This window comes from Chrysemys picta, chromosome 5, assembly GCF_011386835.1.
Source record: "Chrysemys picta bellii isolate R12L10 chromosome 5, ASM1138683v2, whole genome shotgun sequence".
In the NCBI taxonomy this organism is placed as follows: Eukaryota; Metazoa; Chordata; order Testudines; family Emydidae; genus Chrysemys; species Chrysemys picta.
Genome location: NC_088795.1, coordinates 86147980 through 86169922, shown reverse-complemented (window position 1 = coordinate 86169922; position 21943 = coordinate 86147980). Strand labels below are relative to the sequence as shown.

The 21943-nt window shown below is 37.5% G+C and overlaps 1 protein-coding gene across 33 annotated transcripts in view; it reads left to right on the top strand.

The window, feature by feature from the left end:
* The window catches only part of PCM1 (pericentriolar material 1), an 82747-nt gene that overhangs the window by 13213 nt on the left and 47591 nt on the right, over positions 1-21943 (top strand). For 14 of the 33 annotated variants that reach the window (XM_042841954.2, XM_042841947.2, XM_042841946.2 and 11 more), the window contains 8 exons: positions 219-392; positions 2873-3050; positions 8056-8165; positions 9019-9235; positions 16696-16897; positions 17320-17493; positions 18620-18777; positions 19076-19293. In XM_042841954.2, coding sequence (XP_042697888.1) covers positions 219-392; positions 2873-3050; positions 8056-8165; positions 9019-9235; positions 16696-16897; positions 17320-17493; positions 18620-18777; positions 19076-19293 — 1431 coding nt within the window. The remainder of the gene's footprint in view (positions 1-218; positions 393-2872; positions 3051-8055; positions 8166-9018; positions 9236-16695; positions 16898-17319; positions 17494-18619; positions 18778-19075; positions 19294-21943) is intronic. The other 19 variants (XM_065597978.1, XM_065597989.1, XM_065597986.1 and 16 more) reach the window with 3 other exon arrangements.

Genomic DNA, 21943 nt, shown 5'->3' with positions numbered 1-21943 from the left:
TGATATTTGGAATCCTGTCTTTAAGAAAATAATTTTAACAAAGGAAATTGAAAATTCAGTAGAATTAAACAAGAACAGACTTATTTGATTGAAGTAATACAATTTGCCATATATAATAAGTAAGACACAAATGAATTAGGTAAGCAATTTTATAGTTTAAAAATGCATGTTAAACAGGAGTGTGTTCTAAATCTAACATACTAAACTATTTAATAAAGGAAGAATCTTTTAGTCTGAAAATTCGGCCCTGCATTGAGGACAAACTAGGGAATTCAGCTTCACAAGGACAGGTTTCAGACATTGACGTTACAAGAAGTCCAAAAGGGAAAGGTGACAGAACTGCTCTGAATGGCAGGGAAATCTGGCCTATTAGGATTGGATTACCCTCACAGGTACTCTTCAGAATATTACCTTGGCAAGTCTCCAAAATAGGGTCTGTACTTGCTGATTTTCTTTTTCTTCCTCAGTTCCTTTGTTGCTAAACAGCTTTAAAACATCTAAGTATTTGTAATGCACAATTACTTTTTTCTCTCATTCTTTCCATACAGAAGCTTCTGGTGTTTAATGCTTTAGTCACCACTATAACAGTAGATCTGTCTTACTTACCTGTGTATGACTACATTTTCATTGAATGTCTTTTCTTCATGTTGACTTGTTTTCGGAAGCAGAGATTTTATAAAAATGAGTTTTTTACTAATTTCCTCCTCCAACCCAACATATGTTCTTTTTTGATTAGTGAGGGGTATAAATCTAACTGTATGTCCATCTGTTAATCTCACTTTTTGCAGCCACAGCTTGCCACTTCAGATTCATCACTTGATGCAAATGCACTCTTATTTCTGAGAAAGTGTTTTAAAATTGGTTTAATGTAGTGTAATTTTAGATAATTCACACTTAGAGATCTGTTCATTTTCATGCTATTAATCTGCCTGAAAGAACATAATAACAAACATCTTGTGTAGAAAAAGTGAAGTGGAAGATCAAAAACTTCTGTTGCCCAGAGGAAAAATTATGATCTGTAATAAAATCTCTACAAAGGATAAACTGTGCATTCCTGTAGCAATACCCAGTATATACCTGCAGGGAAAAACACATTAGTGGGGGTCAGTGCCTTAAAAACTGTGTTTGAGATGTGTCCTGTCCTGCTGTGATTTTTTTTAAAAGTATTTTTGTAATTGAATTTTTAGTGCCCCATCTTTTTTGTTTAAACTCAAATTGTTTAAATACATTATTTGAATATTTCTATACCCTTTATAGCAAATTTTGTCAAGCTTGAGTGCTAATTTTAGACACCCAACTTGGAAAAAAAATTGGTCTTTGTTTTAATGAGTACAGATGCCTCTGATATGCTTGAAATGAAGCTTGGTTTGTTTATTTGTTTTTTTCCCTCTGCCATTGATTTGATATGTGATCTTGCACAAATCACGTAATCTTTCCATGCCTCAATTTCTCCATCTAAAATGGGGATTTACACAAGGATTATCATTGACGTTTTTAGTGGTTTTAAGTCATTTTAAAAACTTGCAAGTTCTTATTAAATTTTTGGAGACCTTTTTATTAATAATTAAATTCTGGATGTTTAAAAATAGTGGATTGAGCTGAACATGGTTTACCCTTTAAAACATGGTTTACCCTTTAAAACATTGATATTTGGAGTTTCAGACATTTCTGATGCCTAGGCTGAGAGAGAGAGTTGCTCACTCCATTCTGGGATCCACACACTCTGCTAGGGGGGCAAGAAGCAGCACCCCATCTACAAAGTTAATTTACTGTCCATTAAAGTACTTGACCTTGCCTTTTCCAATAACTTCCAAACTCTGTGGGAAGTACCTCTGTGGTAGGGCCAAGTACTTTAATATATGCAAACATATTCTTCAATGTAGGAATTTTTCGCAGTAGGCACTCGACACTAGATGTCAGGTGAATTTTTTTACTTTGGGAGTGGGAATTTCAGCTTGGCAAAAGTGTTTTTTTTTTTTTTTTTTTTTTTTTTTAAGACTTGACAAATATTTAAAAATTCATAATACTGGTATTTTTGTAGTTCATCTTCCTACTGTGAAGATGCAGGTTCAAACTTGATGCAGAATTGTAGCCTACATATGGTTTTATGGAATGAGAAACAAATAATTTGTTGCAAAATTGTATAGTGAAAGATAAAGCTTTGAGGCTAGTGAATCATTTTGGACCTTGGATCTTACTAAGGCAGGGTCCAGTGGTGGTTCTTTGGGTTGGCAGTTGCGTAACAGATACTTGTGAACAGATCGTTCAGTTTCTGTTTTCACTCCACACTGGACTGTTAAGCCAGTATAGGAAATGAAGAGGATCAGGTCCATATTTTTAAAAAGTGTTTACTGCAGAGACTCTTTTAAAACAAGTTCAACACCAGACAGAAGTCTTTGATTTTGCTCTTTTAATTCAGTATCTTGAATTGCATTTTATACCTATCAGGGATTGAGGGGAGGAGTACTCTTATGGCTTTGTGGTTATATGCTTTTCGTGTTAATAAATTTATAAACCTAGTGTAGTTAAAGGAAGAAATGTGCAAGTTTTTAATTTTGTAATCTGCTCGTGGAGGGTGCTAAGTTGGCAGACCTGGAGACAAAATAATTGTACTTATCCACAAGGCATTGTGCAGCATGGTGGTTGGCAGTACAAACTTTTCCCTAAAATGACTCAAACTTGGTCTGGAAGAACTAGCTTTAAGTATGAGGAGACGATAGTTAAGTCTTCACCTCGTTAAACTAAACTGTTAGTCTTGAGGTGTTTCATTGAGCTGTTAAGGTTCAGCTTACATTAAGATGTCATCCTATTACTAATGCAGTATTATCGTAGCTGAGGAATTTATTTGATAGCATCTTTTCTTATCTTCCAGGCCAGAGACCCCCAGCAGGAGGCTAAAGAGGAGCTAGAGAATTTGAAGAAGCAACATGACTTGTTAACAAGGATGTTACAACAACAGGAACAGCTGAAAGCACTTCAGGGAAGACAAGCTGCTCTTCTTGCTCTGCAGCATAAAGCAGAGCAGGCAATTGCTGTTATGGATGATTCTGGTATGTGGAAGGACAAGAGTATGTAATGATAAATTGATGTATTGATTAAACCTGAAACTCTGAATTTAAAAAAATTTATATTGAAAGTATAAATGTACTACACAATTTAAAAAAATGTTCTGGATATATTCTTAAGCTTGTACATTCTGTATCTTATATAAAATACTTGTAATATTTGGAATTTTACTGCAGGACTTCCATTTGGTGGAAGAACTTAGTTTAAATATTTTTTATATGTTGTTAGGTAACAAGGCTACAAACTTAAAACTAGGGCTGTCGATTAATCACAGTTAACTCAGGCAATTAACTCAAAATTAATTGCAATTAAAAAAATTAATTGCAGTTAATCACCGTTTGAATCGCACTGTTAAACAATAGAATACCAATTGAATTTTATTCAATATTTTGGATGGTTTTTCTACATTTTCATATCAATTGTATACTGTGTTGTAATTGAAATCCAGGTGTATTGTTTTTTATTACAAATATTTGCAAAGTAAAAATGATAAAAAGAAATAGTATTTTTCAATTCACCTCATACAAGTACTGTAGTGCAATCTTTGTCCTAAAAGTGCAACTTACAAATGTAGATTTTTTTATTTTTTTTTTGGTTACATAACTGCACTCAAACAAAACCATGTAAAAATTCAGAGCCTACAAGTCCACTCAGTCCTCCTACTTGTTCAGCTAATCGCTAAGACAAACAAGATTGTTTACATTTACAGGAGATAATGCTGCCCTCTTCTTATTTAAAATGTCACCTGAAAGTGAGAACAGGTGTTCGCATGGCACTTTTGTAGCTGGCATTGCAAGGTATTTACATGCCAGTTATGGTAAACATATGCCCCTTCATGCTTCGGCTGCCATTCCAGAGGACATGCTTCCATGCTGAGGACGCTCGTTTAAAAAAAAATTATAGGTTAATTAAATTTGTGACTGAATTCCTTGGGGCAGAATTGTATGTGCCCTACTCTGTTTTACCCCCATTCTGCTGTATATTTCATGTTATAGCCATCTCAGATGATTACCCAGCACATGTTGTTCATTTTAAGAACGCTTTCACTGCAGATTTCACAAAACACAAAGAAGGTACCAATGTGAGATTTCTAAAGATAGCTACATCACTTGACCCAAGGTTTAAGAATCTGAAGTGCCTTCCAAAATCTGAGAGGGCCGAGATGTGGAGCATGGTTTTAGAAGTCTTAAAAGAACAAAACTCTGATGCACAAACTACAGAACTCAAACCACCAAAAAAGAAAATCAACCTTTTGCTGGTGGCATCTCACTCAGATAATGAAAGTAAACATGCAGTTGTCCACACTGCGTTGGATTGTTACTGAGCAGAACCCGTCATCAGCCTGGACGCATGTCTCCTGGAATGGTGGTTGAAGCCTGAAGGGACGTGTGAATCTTTTAGCACATCTGGCATGTAGATATCTTGTGACGCTGGCTACAACAGTGCCATGAAAACTCCTGTTCTCACTTTCACGTGACGTAAACTAGAAGTGGGCAGCATTATTTCCTGCAAATGTAAACAAACCTGTTTGTCTGAGCGATTGGCTGAACAAGAAGTAGGACAGAGTGGACTTGCAGGCTCTAAAATGTCACATGTTTATTTTTAATGCAGTTTTTTAACATAATTCTACATTTGTAAGTTCAACTTTTATGATAGAGATTGCACTACAGTACATCTCTACCCCGATATAACGCTAGCTTCGGGAACCAAAAAAATCTAACCGCGATATAGGTGAAACCGCGTTATATTGAACTTGCTTTGATCCACCGGAGTGCGCAGCCGCTCCCACTCCCCGGAGCGCTGCTTTACCGTGTTATATCCGAATTTGTGTTAGATTGGGTCACGTTATATCAGGGTAGAGGTGTACTTGTATAAGGTGAATTGAAAATTACTATTTCTTTTCTTTTTTATATTGCAAATACTTGTAATCAAAAATAAATATAAGGTGAGTACTGTACACTTTGTATTCTGTTGTAATTGAAATCAGTATATTTGAAAATGTAGAAAACATCCAAAAATATAAATAAATGGTATTCTATTTTTTAACAATTTTTAATTTAATTTTTTTAATTGCTGGACAGCCCTAATTAAAAGCATAAGTTCCTTCCTGGTACTTAGAGATGAGCCACCAAAGTTTACTTTAAAAACTCAGAAATGTATTTTTAAAGCTTTCTTGAGTAAGGAAGAACAGAACAGTTATAGTTTAAATTTGATTACTATATCTTAACCAAATATAAAAGTAGATTTCAGATTCTTTAGAATCTGAATTGTAGACTTGCCTCCAACTGTTAAACACATCACAACCACTATAAAGATAAGTTAAGTGTTGTTCCATTATAAACCTGTACTTTAACACTTCCTTAACATTGTCAAAATCTTTGGGGTTGAAACTTCTCACGTTTGGTCTCTGCCCAAAGATACATTTTTTTGGAAAGTGATAACAGAAATGATTTGAGATCAGCGTTAAACAGCCTCGAATGATAAATTATTTGGAAGTTAGACGGTGATGGTCTCAGATCTGCTTCCCGTCCCCTCAGAATGTGTACCATACATGTTGTTTTTTAAAAGCTTGTTTAGCAAATTCCTAATTGGGAGAAAATCATTTTAAAATTGTTTGACTTCAAATTTCCCTTCGCCTAACATTTGCCTTGTCGTCCTTAGAAATGGAGTGCATTGCTTATCTGACATGTAACATCACACGTAACAATAGCACCAACAAACTGACCAGCAAAATTGTAGCCTAGGGCTCTGCCTGTAGTAATTGATCTCTTCCTGTGTTCTGTCCTAACAAGCCAGCTTTGAGGTGGGATAGAAGGACCATACAGGATGATTTTGCTATGAGATTAAATGATGCTCCAGGTAGCTAGTAGAACATAAGAACGGCCATACTGGGTCAGACCAATGGTCCATCTAGCCCAGTATCCTGTCTTCCGACAGTGGCCAGTGCCAGGTCAGAGGGAATGAACAGAACAGGCAATCATCAAGTGATCCATCTCCTGTCACCCATTCCCAGGGACACTCAGAGCATGGTGTTGCATCCTTACCCATCCTGGCTAATAGCCATTGATGGACCCATCCTCTGTGAACTTACCTAATTCTTTTTTGAATCCTGTTATAGCTTTGGTCTTCACAACATCCCCTGGCAAAGAGTTGCACAGGTTGACTGTGTGTTGTGTGAAGTAGTACTTCCTTTTCTTTGTTTTAAACCTGCTGCCTATTATTTTCATTGGGTGACCCATACTTCTTGTGCTTTGTGAAGGAGTAAATAACATTTCCTTAATCACTTTATCTACATCGTTCATGATTATATGGACTTCTATCATATCCTCCCTTAGTCATCTCTTTTCCAAGTGGAAAGTCCCAGCCTTTTTAATCTCTCCTCATAGGAAAGTTGTTCCATATCCTCAATCATTTTTTGTTGTCCTCCGTACCTTTTCTAATTCTTGTATATAGAGATAAGAAGACAGAAAATATCATGCCACTATATAAATCCATGTTATGCCCACACCTTGAATACTGGTTGCAGTTCCGGTTGCCCAATCTCAAATATAGGGCATACAGTGGTTCTGGGGAAGGCATTTCTTCCTGAATCAGCTTCTGGGCACCTTCAGCTCTGCCTTATGGTGTCTCTTGCCCTAAGCAAACTTCCCAGTACTAGTAGAAATCTGAAGTCCCATACTCTTCTCTCTCCTACAGAAATAACCTTTCTTCATAGGAAGAGGAGGTGGTAGACAGAGGAGAGACTTACTTAAGTTATCCTTAAGGAGAGGCTTATTCTCTGTTCCCTGGTGCTACTCTTATTTGTGTCACATTTGTCCTGGTGATACTCAAAGCAGCATCCCACTAACCCTTGTGTTGAAAAAGGTAGAAGAAGCAGGGACAGGGAAAAGGGGGAAAAAATGATGTAACATTAAATGTAACATTTTAAAAATAAACCCAGTTAAGGGTTTATTAAACAAACTATTAATGTGAAGTTAAAAATAGGCCAGACACCCACACTCTGGTATGGCTAAAATTGGTGGATATTTAAGGTCCTGGTTTGTTTTGACAAGTGATTGTTTTTAAAATAGTGTTGTAGAGTTCTACATTTCTCTTGATTTCCATATCAAATATGTTTTTGCAAGTAAAAATGTGTCTTTTTTCCTAACTGCCAGCCTTGCAAATCAGATTTGAATGACAGACTGAGGTATTTCCTTCTAGCATACCATGGTCAGTAAAGGTTCTGGAGGCCAAATTATATGCTGCCTTTACACCCATATAATCCATTGTCTTTGACTGTAACTGACTGGAACATAGAGTTCAGTTGATAAATAAATGAGAAGTACACTGTCCAGCTCATTCTTCTTAGCAGTGTTGGTTCTACAGGGCCATACAGTTTTTAAATAAAACAAAAAACACAACAAAAACTGAACTTAACTGATTTTTGTGGGAACAACAAAAAACAAACCAAAACCACAAAAGGAACAGATCTGCTGAACAATGTATGCTTTTGCATAGTAGGTTTTCACAGTGAAACTGTACATTGACTGAGGTTATGTCTACACTACGGACCTTTTAGTGGCACAGCTGTGCTGCGGTAAGGTCTCCTGTGTAGCTGCTCTTTGCTGGCAGGAGAGAGCTCTCCTGCCGGCATAACTGAACCATCCCCAACAAGCACCCTTATCTATGTTGGCAGGAGAGTCTCTCCTGCTGACATAGTGCTGTCCACATCAAATGATGAATTCTTTCTGGGGTTGGGAAGGTGTCGTCCGAAAAAAACAAAACAAACAAAAATCTGTTTTGTAAGGATTACTTCAGACGTTTCAGGTTAGTTTAAATTTCTATAATGTGCGCACAGGATTTGGTTAGTGCAGTTGACAAATAAGGTAAATTTGTCTAACCAGTGTTGTATGTTAGTAGCTATGGTATGTACTTATTTTGAAATCTTAAAAACCATTTTCTCAAATTAACCTTTTTAGTTTAATGTTTTGGACTTACTGTTTTCTGTAGTTGTAACAGAGACCACAGGTAGCATTTCAGGAGTAAGTCTTACATCTGAACTAAATGAAGAATTAAATGACCTAATCCAGCGTTTTCACAATCAGCTTCACGAATCTCAGGTAACTTTTTTTTTTTTTTTTTTTTTAATATCGTGTTGCTGTGTGTATTTTAGTTTATTTTCCCTATAAGGGTCTTAAAAATACTTGAATAAATAGGTTTATTGCAAAGCTATTCTGACTTAGTTTTCAGTATACTTTCTCACACAATGAGAGTGATTGCTGTTTTAATAACATTTTCTTAAGTCTTTGTGGCAATAAAATGCAGTTAAAAGAGCTTGTTTCTTAGATCTTGTTGCTGTGATGCACAAAAGTTAAGCTTTTTGTATTGCTACCTCTTAAATGCCTGTGTAAATTTTGCCTGTACTTGTCTGACTTGCTGAGTATGCTTTGTTCTAATTACATTTTCAGTAATATGCCCTGTAGGTTACTTGCACAACTCATAACAAGAATTGTATGTAGGGCTACATGTTTAAAATACAATATTCAGTTTAAAAAACCCTATGTCAAATTTGACATTTTTTATTATATGTAAACATTAACTGGATTTGATTGTAAAGTTTTTTTTGTTTTTATTCCAATTGATGCTTTCTATATTGTTTTACTTTCGATAGAAGTGGTTATTCGTTGATTGATACAAGCTTAGTGTCAGTTTATACATGGTTCTTGGAAGCCAAGAGCAACAGTTTCACATCACAATCTGTGCTAGTTACTGTGCAGTTGGAATTATATAAGAGCTAACTATTGTTTAGTTTGAGAACCTTGGTTTTCTGTTATGGAGTCTCAGCACTAGCCTTGAGCTCAAGTTAAATGAGGTATTTTTTTTACTTTTTTTCTGGAATTGGGAAAGGTAACTAGCAAATTACTATGGCATTTTCACAGTACTGCTACTAAAATGAACTTTATTTATTTTTAGACTCAACCTGTGCCAGATAATCGAAGGCAAGCAGAAAGTCTTTCACTTACTAGAGAGATTTCACAAAGTAGAAATTCTTCTGTGTCACAGCACTTATCTGATGAGAAAGCTCAACTTTTTAGCAAGATGAGAATGTTGCAAGGTAAAAAACAAAAAATGGACAAGTTGTTAGGAGAACTTCACACACTTCGTGACCAGCATCTGAACAACTCCTCCTGTAAGTAAATGTATGCAGAACGCATTTGTTTAATGTAGTTTATAGTACTGCAACTAATGACTCAGAATTATCACTGATCTTAGTACATGGAAGTATTGTTTGCAGTATTGTAGCTGTGTTGGTCCCAGGACGCGACAGAGAAAGGTGAGGAAGGTAATACTTTTTATTGGACCAACTTCTGTTGGTGAAATGGACTAGCTTTCAAGCTTCATAGAGCTCTTCCTGCAACATGTGTGAACTTCTTGTACTTAACAATCTGTCCCACCTTGTATTTAGCTTAGACACTCTGGTTACCTTCTCCAGACCTTCTGAAGCTCGAAAGCATGTCCCTTCCACCAACAGGAGTTGGTTCAATAAAAGAGATTCCTTCACCCATTGTGTCTTTCTCCTGGAAGTATTGTCATTTGTGTAGCTTTCAGTAATAACACATTTTAATAGAACGTTTCCTTTTTAATGTAGTGATTTAAATACAGAACTAGGAGTGTTTTTTCTGTGGTAATAATCTTTTGCTTTATAGTATTTGAAAGTCCACCAAACTGATTTAGTGAAGAATCTGACCATAGAACTTTACCTCTGTAACTGTGGAAATACCCAATGTTACAGGCAAAAAGTGCATTTTAATGTGATTTTTTTTCCAGTAACTTCCCCCGTTGTCTTGAAAATAATGAAATTTAATTACTTTCTTATGTTAAAATGATTCATTGAACCTTAGTGATAAGTTGCTCCCTCTGCTGATAGCATTTTTTGTGGCTAAGTTCCTGAAATGTTTGGGAAGGTTTACACTAACTGAGATCTGTAAAGTTAACCTTTCTGCTTTAGAATGGCTAAGACTTAAATGGACACAGAGTTAAATAGTTTCAGTGCTATGCTTTGCCCTGAATTCCTGGCCAATATTTGTGGTGTTAAAAATCATTTTCCTATCTTTTAAATATTTGTCTTCTCTTACTGAAAGGCCAAAACAAACAGTAGAAACTGAATATATAGGGGCAAACAATGAAATTTACTGTATACACACTTCTGTCAAATGCATAAAGTAAATTAAAAACAAGATTTATCCCCTCTGTTTGTCATTTTGTGTTTGTAATAAAAGGTGAAATTTTATTTTCAGTTCTTTTTTCCTTTAATATAACTGTTTTTTAAATTGGCATACTTTACAGGGAATGTTTTTTGTTCTGATCTACGCACTTGGTATTTAGTTCTTTTTGTACAACAGATGGGAACTTTAGTTGTACTCACTGACTACTTTTCTCTCTAAGACAAGTTTGCCAGCTTGTACTTCTCACACCCTCTGTGACTAGCTGTTTAAATGTTTCTGAGGGGCTTGGTTTCTGTCCATGTGGCAGTCTTGTCTTCCTCATTGTCCGGGAAATAAAATTCTGGCTTCTAGTTTTCTTTGAGACACAGGTGTTAAAATCTTTGTTAAGGGCCCAGAGGTTTCAGAAACATTATTCAGGGCTTCTGTTTCAAGGTTGGGTGATTCAGCAACAGAGTTTTAAATGTGACTTTGAAGATGTAAAGGTACCTAGGTCGAGGATCCTGCCCAGCCAAGTTTTCAGGCAAGGTTTTCTGCTTTAATTGTGGGAGAGACTAATTCACTCCAGAATAGAAGATCGCACAGGAGTGCTTTTGAAGAACTGAAACTTCAAAAAAGATGGTGCAGATGCAGTGTCCTGTTGCCATCCTCTTGTAGAAAGGTGCCTCCTGTTCCTTCTTATATTGATTGGTTAGTGTCATTCTTAATGTAGGGGACATGTGATAAGTCCATTGTGTAATACAGAATTTCCTGTTACTTCATAGTACGATCTTCCTTAAATCAACCTGTATAGCAGTTGTGCCCCCTTTTTCCCCCTACCTATTTAAGTTCTCCCAGGCATTTCAAAAGCGCCTGTCCCTTCTACTTGTGCAACCCCTCTCCTCCAGGAAGGCAGTCATCGACAGTCCCACAATACCCAAGTGACTCCAGGCCCCCATTACCACTTGTCTTCTGCATATTGCTCCTCATCCCCTGCCAGGAGAATTGTGGAGGCAGGTGACTCAGTGTGAGTTGCTTCCGCATCATCTCATTTTGAGGACACTTTGCAGTTTCATGACCTGGTAGACCACATGGCATTCACATTGAACTTTTACCACCTTTGACCGTGGAGGAAAATTCCCCCCCGGTCATGTTCTTGGGTTTGCCTCTAGGAACAGAATATCATTTCCGATGCTGGATACTCTCCTATAGCCTGCTAGTACTGTTTGGATGATCTCCCTCCCCCCCGTTCCTGTCCACCTATTTCTGAAAAAAACCCAAACAGATAAATTGTGTGAGATAACCCCCCCCCCCCCTTCACTCTGTCCCTAGTTCACTGGTGATGGCTGCTGCCAATAATATGCTTAGGTCTGGTCAGGCCCATCGACTACTGCTGACTGAAAGGGAAAAAAGATCAATGTTCTTGGGAAACGTTCACCCCCCCCCCCCCCCCCTTCCTCTTCTCTTGGTTATTAATGTGGCTAATTACCAGGAGGTCCTGACCTGTTGCCAATTCCATCTGTGGGGAAAGATGGCAACATTCTGTTCAGGATTTGCCAGATAACAGAAGGCTAGCAAATACTATTTTGATGGAGGCTCAAAATGTGGTGAAGCATACACTCAGACTTCGTTTAATGCTTCAGACTCTTCAACTAGAGCATTGACATCTGCAGTTATCTTAAAGAGATATGCATGGTTTCATCCCTCTTCATTGGGTGTGGATACCAAAATTTAAGTTGAAGATTTTCCTTATGAGGGGGGTATGGTCTTTTCAGCAGCAAGATCAGCAAACTGTTAGAGAAATTAAAGGCTACTAAATCCACTGCTCAATCACTGGGTCTTCATCCCTTGGTCAGAAGAAGATGCCGTCTTTCCTCTATCAGAGACCGGTTTGCCCTCAGTCATCTGCTTATTTTTCCTCAAATCAGAGACATCAACATCATCATCAAAAAGCTTGTTGCAGAGCCAGCACAAGAAAGTGGGCTTCCAGATACAGACATAAGACAAAACAACCTGCTCTTTCTTCTACGACTTCCTCAGCTACCAGGCCTCAGATTTAATGTGAAGATCAACAGTCATGAACCAATTAATGAGGATCCCTCCCTTCTATTATTTGGAGACAGGATAGCCCTTTTCAGTAACAATTGAAGGCTTATTAAATCAGACAAGTTAGGCTTTAGAAATTAGAGGATGGCTAGCTGTGCAGTTTGAATAACTGTCCCCTTTCAATTTCACTACCTTTCCCGTTACAAGGAGCTTTCTTGCAAGGCTGTCTTTCTTTCAGAGGTTCAAAAATTCCTTCTGACAGGTGCTGTCAAAGATGTTCCCAAATATCTTTGGCATCAGGGTTTTTATTCAGGACGCTTCCCGCTACAGGAAAAAAGATGGGAGATTCCATCCAGTTTAAAATTTGGGAAGATTGAACAAGTACATTCAGAAGTTCCAGTTTCAAATGCTAAACCTGTCTTTCATAATGCGCTCGCTTTCAACTGTGTATTGGTTCACAATTCTTGATAGAAAAGGACAGATATTTACAAACTTCAATCTGGCTGAACCATCAGAAGTACCTGCGTTTTTTGATGGCCCAAGAACATTTCCAGTACAAGGTCCTGCCAGTTGGCCTTTCTGTAAAGACTCTTGGGGTTGCAGAGTATCTCTCTGTAGTAGTAGGGCATTTAAGAAAGCAGGATATTTTTGTTTTTCTCATATTTGCAAGATTGGCTGCTGAAATCCTCTGCACAAGAGGACCCGCTACTTCACATCAACTCCACAGTCTCCTTACTTACAGAGCTGGGACTGCTGTTGAGCATGAAAAAGTTGAAGCTCTGCCCAATTCAGAGACTGAATTTCATAGGTTCTATATTGGACTTGGTAACAGGAGGGGGAAGGGCTTTTCTCCAAGAGGAAAGGTCTCTGAAGGTAGAACAATATTTTTTTTGTACATCCAGCTGAGTCTGACCCAGAAGGTGATTTTCTTTCTAGATCTCATGAGCCTTCTGGCAGCAACCATTTACAGGACTCCGTGTGCTTGTCTCAGAATGAGGTCAGTGTAGCCCTGGATAGCTCAGGTTTACAGACCCAATCTGGACCGTCTCCAAATGTTTGTCATTGTGCCTCAGCATGTCCTAAATTTATTGATATGGTGGAAGACAAATCAAAAGTCTTCAAAGGAGTCTTGTTCAATCCTCCTTTGCCTTTGGTTGCGATAACCAACAGTGGCTGGGGAGCTCAGCTGGGTCATATTACAGTTTGAGGCCATTGGCTGTCTCGCAAAAAGAACTTGAATATAAATGTGTTGGAATTCACTTGGCCCTCAGATCCTTTCTTCCTCACATAGAGTGAAAGGTTGTTCAGGTAGCGATGAACAATGCAATGGCTATGTATTACATCAACAAGCAAGGAGGCACTTATTCTTACCTGAAGTGTCCCCTCTACTGTTCAAGAACAGGAAGAGACAAGCAGTCCATTTCAATCATGTTTCTGCTACACTGTGGAAAGGGTCTTCTGTTGATTCACTCTCATTAATTTAGAAAGTGGTGAAGAAAGTACATCAAAACAAGGCAGTGATGATGCAATTTCCCAGCTTGGCTGAGACAGTAGTGGTACTACTTCATCTGTCGGGCAGGATTCACAAAAGTCTCCCTTTGTCTCCAGACCAGCTGTCGCAACAACAGAGCAGGATACTCTTCATCTGACGGCTTGGGCTATTTGACTTTGACTAATATTGAATAATGCTGTTCCTCTGTGGTCCATGATTTATTGTTTAATTCAAGGAAGTTGTCCATAAGAGAGTGTTGTTTGAAATGGACTAGATTTGTCTCTTGGATGTGCTGGACAAATTTGATTCTCCGGTCTCCGCTTCCGTTCCATCTGTTTTAGAGTATTTAATGTATTTGAAGTCTGAAGGCTTATCTCATGCTGCTTTAACAGTTCATTTGGTATCTATTTCTGCTTACCATGGTTTGATTGATGGTAGATGACTGTTTGTGCATGATTTCAGTTAAACGGTTTATGAAGGGGTTGTCCAATCTGTATTCTTGTTTGAGGGATCCAGCCCTTCCATGGGATTTCCATTTGGTCTTGACCAGGCTGATGAAACCACCCCTTGAACCTTTGGCAGAGTGTTTCTTCTTTTATTTGTCTATTAAGATGGTATTTATTATAGCTAGACCATCATCCAGAAGGGTGAGTGGATTATGTGCTCCAATGGCAGATCTGCCATTTTACTATTTTTCATAAAGACAAGGTAGCTCTTAGACCTGACCCCATGTTTCTGCCAAAAGTAGTATCGTAATTTCACTTCAATCAAACTATTAATTTACTATTTTTTCCATTAGGCCTCCTGCTATTAAAGGGAAATCAGCGTTACATGTTTTAGATGCTAATAAAGTGTAGTTAATAGTATAATATTCAGACTGTTTCCAGATTTATTAAAGAGTGTATCAGTGAATGTTGTTAATTCCTGTGCATGGTATTGTAAAATCTCATTCTACTAGAGCAGTGCCTTAAACATGTTCCTACTGCGAAAATCTGTAAGGCTGCTGCTTGGAGGTCAATCTATGCTTTTACCGAACACTACGCTTTGGATTTGACTTCAAGAGCAGGTTGCCAGAGTTGGTAGATCAGTGCTTCAACCGTTACTACTAGTTTGTTACCTCCGCCTGAGTTTTCAGCACTGCTGGGCAAACTATCCGTAAGTGGGGAGTATGCAAAGCCACTCAAAGAGGAAATAAAAGTTACTTACTTGTCACAAGAGTTCTTCGAGAGGACTATATAGTCACACTTCCCACCCACCTTCCCCTCTTTTTCAGAGTCCTACCTTGGTTCTCTGGGTTAGTGGTGGAAGGAACTGAGGTAGTATAGGGCAGACTGCCCTCTTATGTAGCTTCATTCTCAAAACATTCAGGGACGCAGAGAGAAGGGGAAGGAAGAGGCGCATGTGTGGTTTAGTGGACGCTGCTTGGAGGAGGTCTGCTCTTAGGTACCCCCAGGCTACATGTTACCCATAAGTGTGAATAGTGTGGTTATTCTTTCAAAGATTTAACTGATGTTGAGCTGGCATAACTTTTATAGCTATCACTCATAGGTTTAATTGTAATATCTCTGTTTACTGTTACAAGTTACCTACATTAAACATTTGATATAAAAGCTCTCCAAGAAACAACATTTGGAAGATGAGAAATATTGCCTTTCATTTTAAATGCACATATCAAAATGACAATTGAACAAAGAATTTGAAAACCTTATAAAAACAACAAGGAGCCACCTTAAAGACTAACAGATTTATTTGGGCATAAGCTTTCATGCTTCCCCCTCCCCCTTTTTTTCAGATGCAGTAGAGACTAACATGGCTACACCTCTGATACTTGAAAGCCTTATGAAATTGTACATCAGTTCATGTTTTTCAAATTGAGTTTTGTGTATGGTTAAGAGAAACAATGGTAGTTTTGCAAGCTGAACTTTCTCCATTGTAAGCTTCAATATAATATACAAATATCTAATTGATTATAAAATGTATTTTAATAGAACTAGTGGCTGCTTACTAATACTTCAGTTTATTTAACTTCATTTTATAAAAAGCCATTCATTTCAAAATAATATCGCATTGCTAATGTTGAAATCATGTGGAGTGAGACTTTTCGTATTGTATATGTACATGTAGGCAAACCTTTAGATTGCTGTGGAATCATTGTGACTTTTTTCCTGACATTTGAGGACTTAAGCTTGAGATTTATGTTCTATTACATCCAAAATAACTACATTAAAAAAAGATTATGAAAGTTGCAAAGGCAAGTGCTGTAAGGTTCGGAAATGCTAAAATTATATTTGCCTCCCCATTCGAGGCGTGCGCACACTTGTAGCTTAGGGTAGCGAATTTCGGTTGGATGTATTCCTGGAGATTTCATCACATGACATAATCTTTAATTCATAGAGACAGTGTAGCTTCTGCATTAAAATCTGACAACTTCCTCTTTCATGCTGCTGTGCCAGCAGCAGGGTCGATTGAGAGCACAGGAGAGATGTCACAGCCTTGCCAAGTTTCAAGTCCCCACTACAAAGCATTGAAGTGCTAGAGCTTTTCAAAAAGAGGGTTAACAGAATTTTTTGGCTGAAATTTTCCAACCAAACTCAGTGCGAAGCAGACACCCAGCATGGAAAACTTAAGCACAAATGGTTGCAGTTTGGTAAGGTTACAAGGAACTGAAAATAAGGTCTTATAATGAGAAGTGTGGGGCAAACATCATAATAGGCAGCACCACCAGCCCCGCCTATAATAAATGCAATGAAATTTGCAAAAACTAAGACAGACCTTTATTGCTGATCTGCATATTCTGTTAATACTTACTATCTTTACATATTTTTATGTAAATCAAATAAGCGGCTTTTTTTGAAAACTTCTTTTTAATAAGATGCCAAATTTGATACTTTTCATTTCCTTTTTTTGTAGTCTTGCCTGTGTCAGGATCTCCTCAAAGGAGTATTGATCAAAGAAGTACAACTTCAGCTGCCTCTGCTCCTGTAGGCATAGTAACTGTTGTCAATGGAGAGTCTAATAGCCTAGCATCATCTGTTCCTTATCCTCCTGATTCCATTGCTTCTCAGAATGAGAGTGAAGAGGATGACAATCTAAACCCAACAGAAAAGCTCCAGTAAAATGTTTTATGAATTTTATTATTTAATTAATTTGCTGTGATGAACTTAAGTGGTTCTGTATACATTTTTGTTAGGTTTTAAGTTTTTTTTCCTAAGTAGCATATTTTTGAAAGACGTAGAAAGTCTGAAATAAAAACTAGTTATTTTAAGTTAGATCTTATTAGTATTATATTCTGTGAAATATCATACAGATTAATTTGGGCTTCAGAACATCTTCAAGCAAAGGTTGTTACAGATCTCAAATTATAGTAAATTTAAATATTAATTAGTTTATGTATATAAGGACATGGTAAAAATTAAAATTTGATTAAGTTTGCTGCACTTTTTTTGAGCACTGTTTAATAAAGAACTGAATGCTACATTTAGGTTTCTTAATCGAGTAGGGATATGCATATAAAGTATTCTGCTTTCATTCCAGGAAACTGAATGAAGTTCGTAAGAGATTGAATGAGTTGCGTGAGTTAGTTCATTACTATGAACAGACATCTGATATGATGACTGATGCCGTGAATGAAAACACTAAAGAGGACGACACAGGAGAATCAGAATGCGATTCTGAAAATGAGAATCCACAACCTGTTACCAATATTAGGTTACTTTTTTTTAATATATATTTTGTCTTAAATTTTGTGGCCTTAGTTATTGTAGGTTCTGCATAGTGAGATGGTGTGGTTAACCAGAAGTTATTAATACTTAGATTAAATTGACACTGTTTTGTGTCAGTTCATTTGAAATACCCTTCATTATGCTGATAACCTAACCTTGGCTAATACTTGGCTAATACAATATTTTTCTTAATCCAGTTGATGAGTCATTTTAAAGGTCTTCCTAAAATATACAATAGCTCTAGAATGATGCACTGTGAATTAGACCCTGTGCTGATTACACCATGAAACTCCACTAAGGACTTCACGGTTAAAGTAAGCTCTTCATATAAATGTTATAAAGTTTTAAAATGGTGTTTCAAAATTAATGTTCCTGTTCAGATTTTATAGCATCAATATGTATCTCTTGATACCTATTAGAATTTCAAGATAAGACTCAGAAAGGATAAACAGGCACATTAAAAGGCCTTATAAAATCCAAATGTAGTCCCATGCATTCAATTTATCAGGCTGCTAACTCACCCTTACCTCACATAGTCCTAGATAAAGATGGGATTTGCAATGTACCTGGAAGGCTAACAAATCTAGTCTAGAGAATCAAAGTGGAAATGAATTGCAGTGTTGAGGGATGTTCATGGATATCCCCTGTCGAAGGCTTCTTCTGTTCACCTTGAAGGGGTTCCATATGTACTTGAGTGCACGGATAATCTCTCAAGTAACCAGGTCCCAAACCATGTAACATTTTATACGTTCAGACCAGCATCTTCAACTCTACTTGAAAACCTACATGGGAGATATTATTTAAAAAGAGGACTCTTTTGTGCTATAGACCATCTCCTGTCTGTGATAGATGTGGGGTGTAGGGCAGAGCTGGACTGGGGAATTTTGGTTGTCCCACTAAAGGGGAAATGGGATGTTAATGTTTGTATGTGATTGTTTTGAATGACCTTTTATCTTGGCAATTGTAGTGTTTAGCACATTAATCTAAAATGATTAAAGTTTAAAAAAAATCCATGTGCTTGTCTTTCAACATTTATATCTTATCCAGTTTTTTTTTAAAGTTTTTTAATGGGCTGAGAACCGATTTTTAATATGATGAATGTTTTCTTCTAGAAACCCCCAGGGAATTAGTAGCTGGGGTGAAATAAATAGCAATTCCAACATGCAGTGTGGAACTACTAACAGAGATGGAAGATACCTTAATACAGACTGTGAAATAAATAACCGATCTGCTGCTAACTTAAGGACTTTAAATATGTCTTCTACATTAGGTATGTTTTAAAAGATATTCAAGTATTACTGTATATAGAGCTAAAACTGATGAGTGTGTGTTTGGGAGCATGTTGTTAACTCCTTAGGCTTTCTTCCTGGTTACATGGTTTGGGAGCTTCAGATTTGCATATAAACTAAGTGTTCAACAAGGGCTTAAATGCTAGATTGGATTCCTTTTATTGAGCAGTACAGCTTCAGATCTGAAACACACTAGTCATATGAACATTTAGTGATTTTTAACAAGTTCACTAGTGTTCATCTGCAACATTAGCACTGTTTTTGCTGTTTTTCCTTCAGATTGTCGTAATAGGGACAGTGACAAAGATATTGATATATCACAAGGCGGTGATGATGAAGTGGAAGAGGACAGAGCCAGTGAAGTTTCTTTATCTAGCTGCAGAAGCAGTGTAGCTGATGCTGATGCTGGAGATGCTGAGTTTGAGCAGAAGATCAGTAGACTTATAGCTGCAAAACAAAAACTTAAACAGTTACAAAATCTTGTAGCTATGGTACAGGTACTTTTTACAAATACAATCTTATTACATGCCCATGAACATGATTTAAAAAAAAACAAATAACAAACTACTAACTCTTGAGTGTATGAACTAACTGTGTGGTTTTTTTCCCCATTGTGCACAGACCAGACTACCAGAGTGGTAGTGCTCACTGTAAAACTTGAAAAAGGAGAATAGTTTGATTTGTCTAATATGGAGGTGGTCCATTTGAAACACAAATCTAAAATGCTCTTTAAAGCAGCAGTTATCAACCAGGGGTCTAAAGCCCCTTGGATGCCACAAGCAGGATTCAGGGGGTCTGCACAAGGCCACTGTTGGATTTGCTGGGGCACAGGGCGGAAAGCCGAAGCCCCACTATGGGCTGGTCTTCACTACGGGGAGATAGACGCTGCTGCAATTGATGCAGCAGGGATTGATTTAGTGGGTCTAGTGAAGACCTGCTAAATCTACACCAGAGCGCTCTTGGGTCGACCCCGCTACTCCAGCTCTCTGAGAAGAGTAAGGGAAGTTGACTGGAGAGCATCTCTCATCGATGCAGCGCAGTAAAGACACCGGGGTAAGTCGACCTAAGCTACGTCGACTCCAGCGACATTATTCATATAGCTGGAGTAGCATAACTTTGGTCGACTTACCTCCCGTAGTGAAGACAAGCCCCGTGTGGGGCTGAAGCCGAGGGCCCCGAGCCCTGCCACCCAGGGCTGAAGCCGAACCCTGAGCAATTGCCCTGCTTGCTATCCTGTAATGTCAACCCTGGCTTTTATATGCAGAAAACAGTTGTTGAGGCACAGCTGGGCCGTGGAGTTTTTATAACATATTGGTGGGACCTCAGAAAGCAGAAGGTTGAGTACCCCTGCTTCAGAGGGACTTTAAACTTAAATTTATAATATAAAAAACTTTATGAAACACCATAGATCCCTAACTGAATTGTAAAAATCTAATTTTTCAGTGTTTATGCTCTATTACTCTTGCATTTTTTTCCATCTTGGATAAATGAATATTCGTGAAATCAGCCTCACTTTCAGGTTCTGAGGTCTGCAACTTTGGCTTTCCATCACTGCAGGGGAACAGATTTTTTTTAATATTACCTGTTTCTACTGGAATTTTAAAAAAATGTATTGGTCAATATTTTCATAAAAGTTTGATGTTTTCAAATTCTTTAATTTGTGGGCCAAATAAGAATTGCCTGTGTCCCTTTAACGTTTTTAAATAGAATATTTTTCTTTCATTGGTTTTGATTGTCTCCCCAAACAATTCCTCCTCCTGACTTTCAGTTGAAACAAGATTTATTAATATAATACCCCACAAAAGGCAAAAAAAACCTGTACATCTTTTACCTTTACACAGCAAGTTAATTTAAAGATAAAAGCCTGAACAGTATTAAAAATTTGTAATTCTTACAATCTGAGAATTTAATTAAAGTGTGCGTTTTATTTCTTATGTAAGTGGAATTGTCGTAGCCAGAGAGTAGAGCTGCTGAACAGCTACTTTAAGATTCAGGGGTTTTTTTGTTCTGCTGTTCCCTGTACTCTGGTTGTGGATTTATGCTGTGCACGATCATGGTGCAAATAGTTTTAAACTGTATATTTGAATCCTTCCAACCTTTCTGACTGACAGCAGTTTAGTTAATCTGAGTACAATTATTTGCATAATCAATAACTGCATTGTGAATAAGCAGCTCTCTACTCTGGCTTCTATAACACTGGTCTACAATTTTTGAGACGTCGTCTGCTTCAGAGATAAAATGTGCTATTTATTATGTATTTTGATGTGCTGAATTCAAATATGACAATTAAAACAATTGATTGGCTATTGTTTCTAAGATATTTAAGTTTTTACATTTTATGGCTATGTATATTATGTAGATAGTAGAGTTTTAATCATAAATCGTAAACCTCGGTCTTTTCATGTGTTTATGGTTGCTTTACATGATATTTCACCTGTCCTGTTTATGTAACACTTTAAAAATCAGCAAAGGGTTATATAAATAAAATTTATTATGAAACAAAAGGCAAAAAACTATTATGTACATAGTTTAGTCCTATTCAGTGTCTACTCAGCGCTTCTTGGCTTGTCTCTTGTATTCATTAAATGGAGCATCTCTTGTCACTGTCCAGCAATAGTCTGCAAGCATTGATGGGCTCCATTTGCCCTGATAGCGTTTCTCCATTGTTGCAACATCCTGGTGAAATCGCTCGCCGTGCTCGTCGCTCACTGCTCCGCAGTTCGGTGGAAAATATCTAGATGAGAGTGCAAAAAATGTATCTTTAGTGACATGTTGCAACCAAGGCTTTTGTATGCCTTGAGGAGGTTTTCCACCAACAACAACCTGTAGTTGTCTGCCTTGTTGTTTCCGAGAAAATTTATTACCACTAACTGGAAGGCTTTCCATGCCGTCTTTTCCTTGCCACGCAGTGCATGGTCAAATGCATCATCTTGAAGAAGTTCATGAATCTGAGGACCAACAAAGACACCTTCCTTTATCTTAGCTTCACTTAACCTTGGAAATTTTCCACGGAGATACTTGAAAGCTGCTTGTGTTTTGTCAATGGCTTTGACAAAGATCTTCATCAGACCCAGCTTGATGTGTAAGGGTGGTAACAAAATCTTCCTTGATTCAACAAGGGGTGGATGCTGAACACTTTTCCTCCCA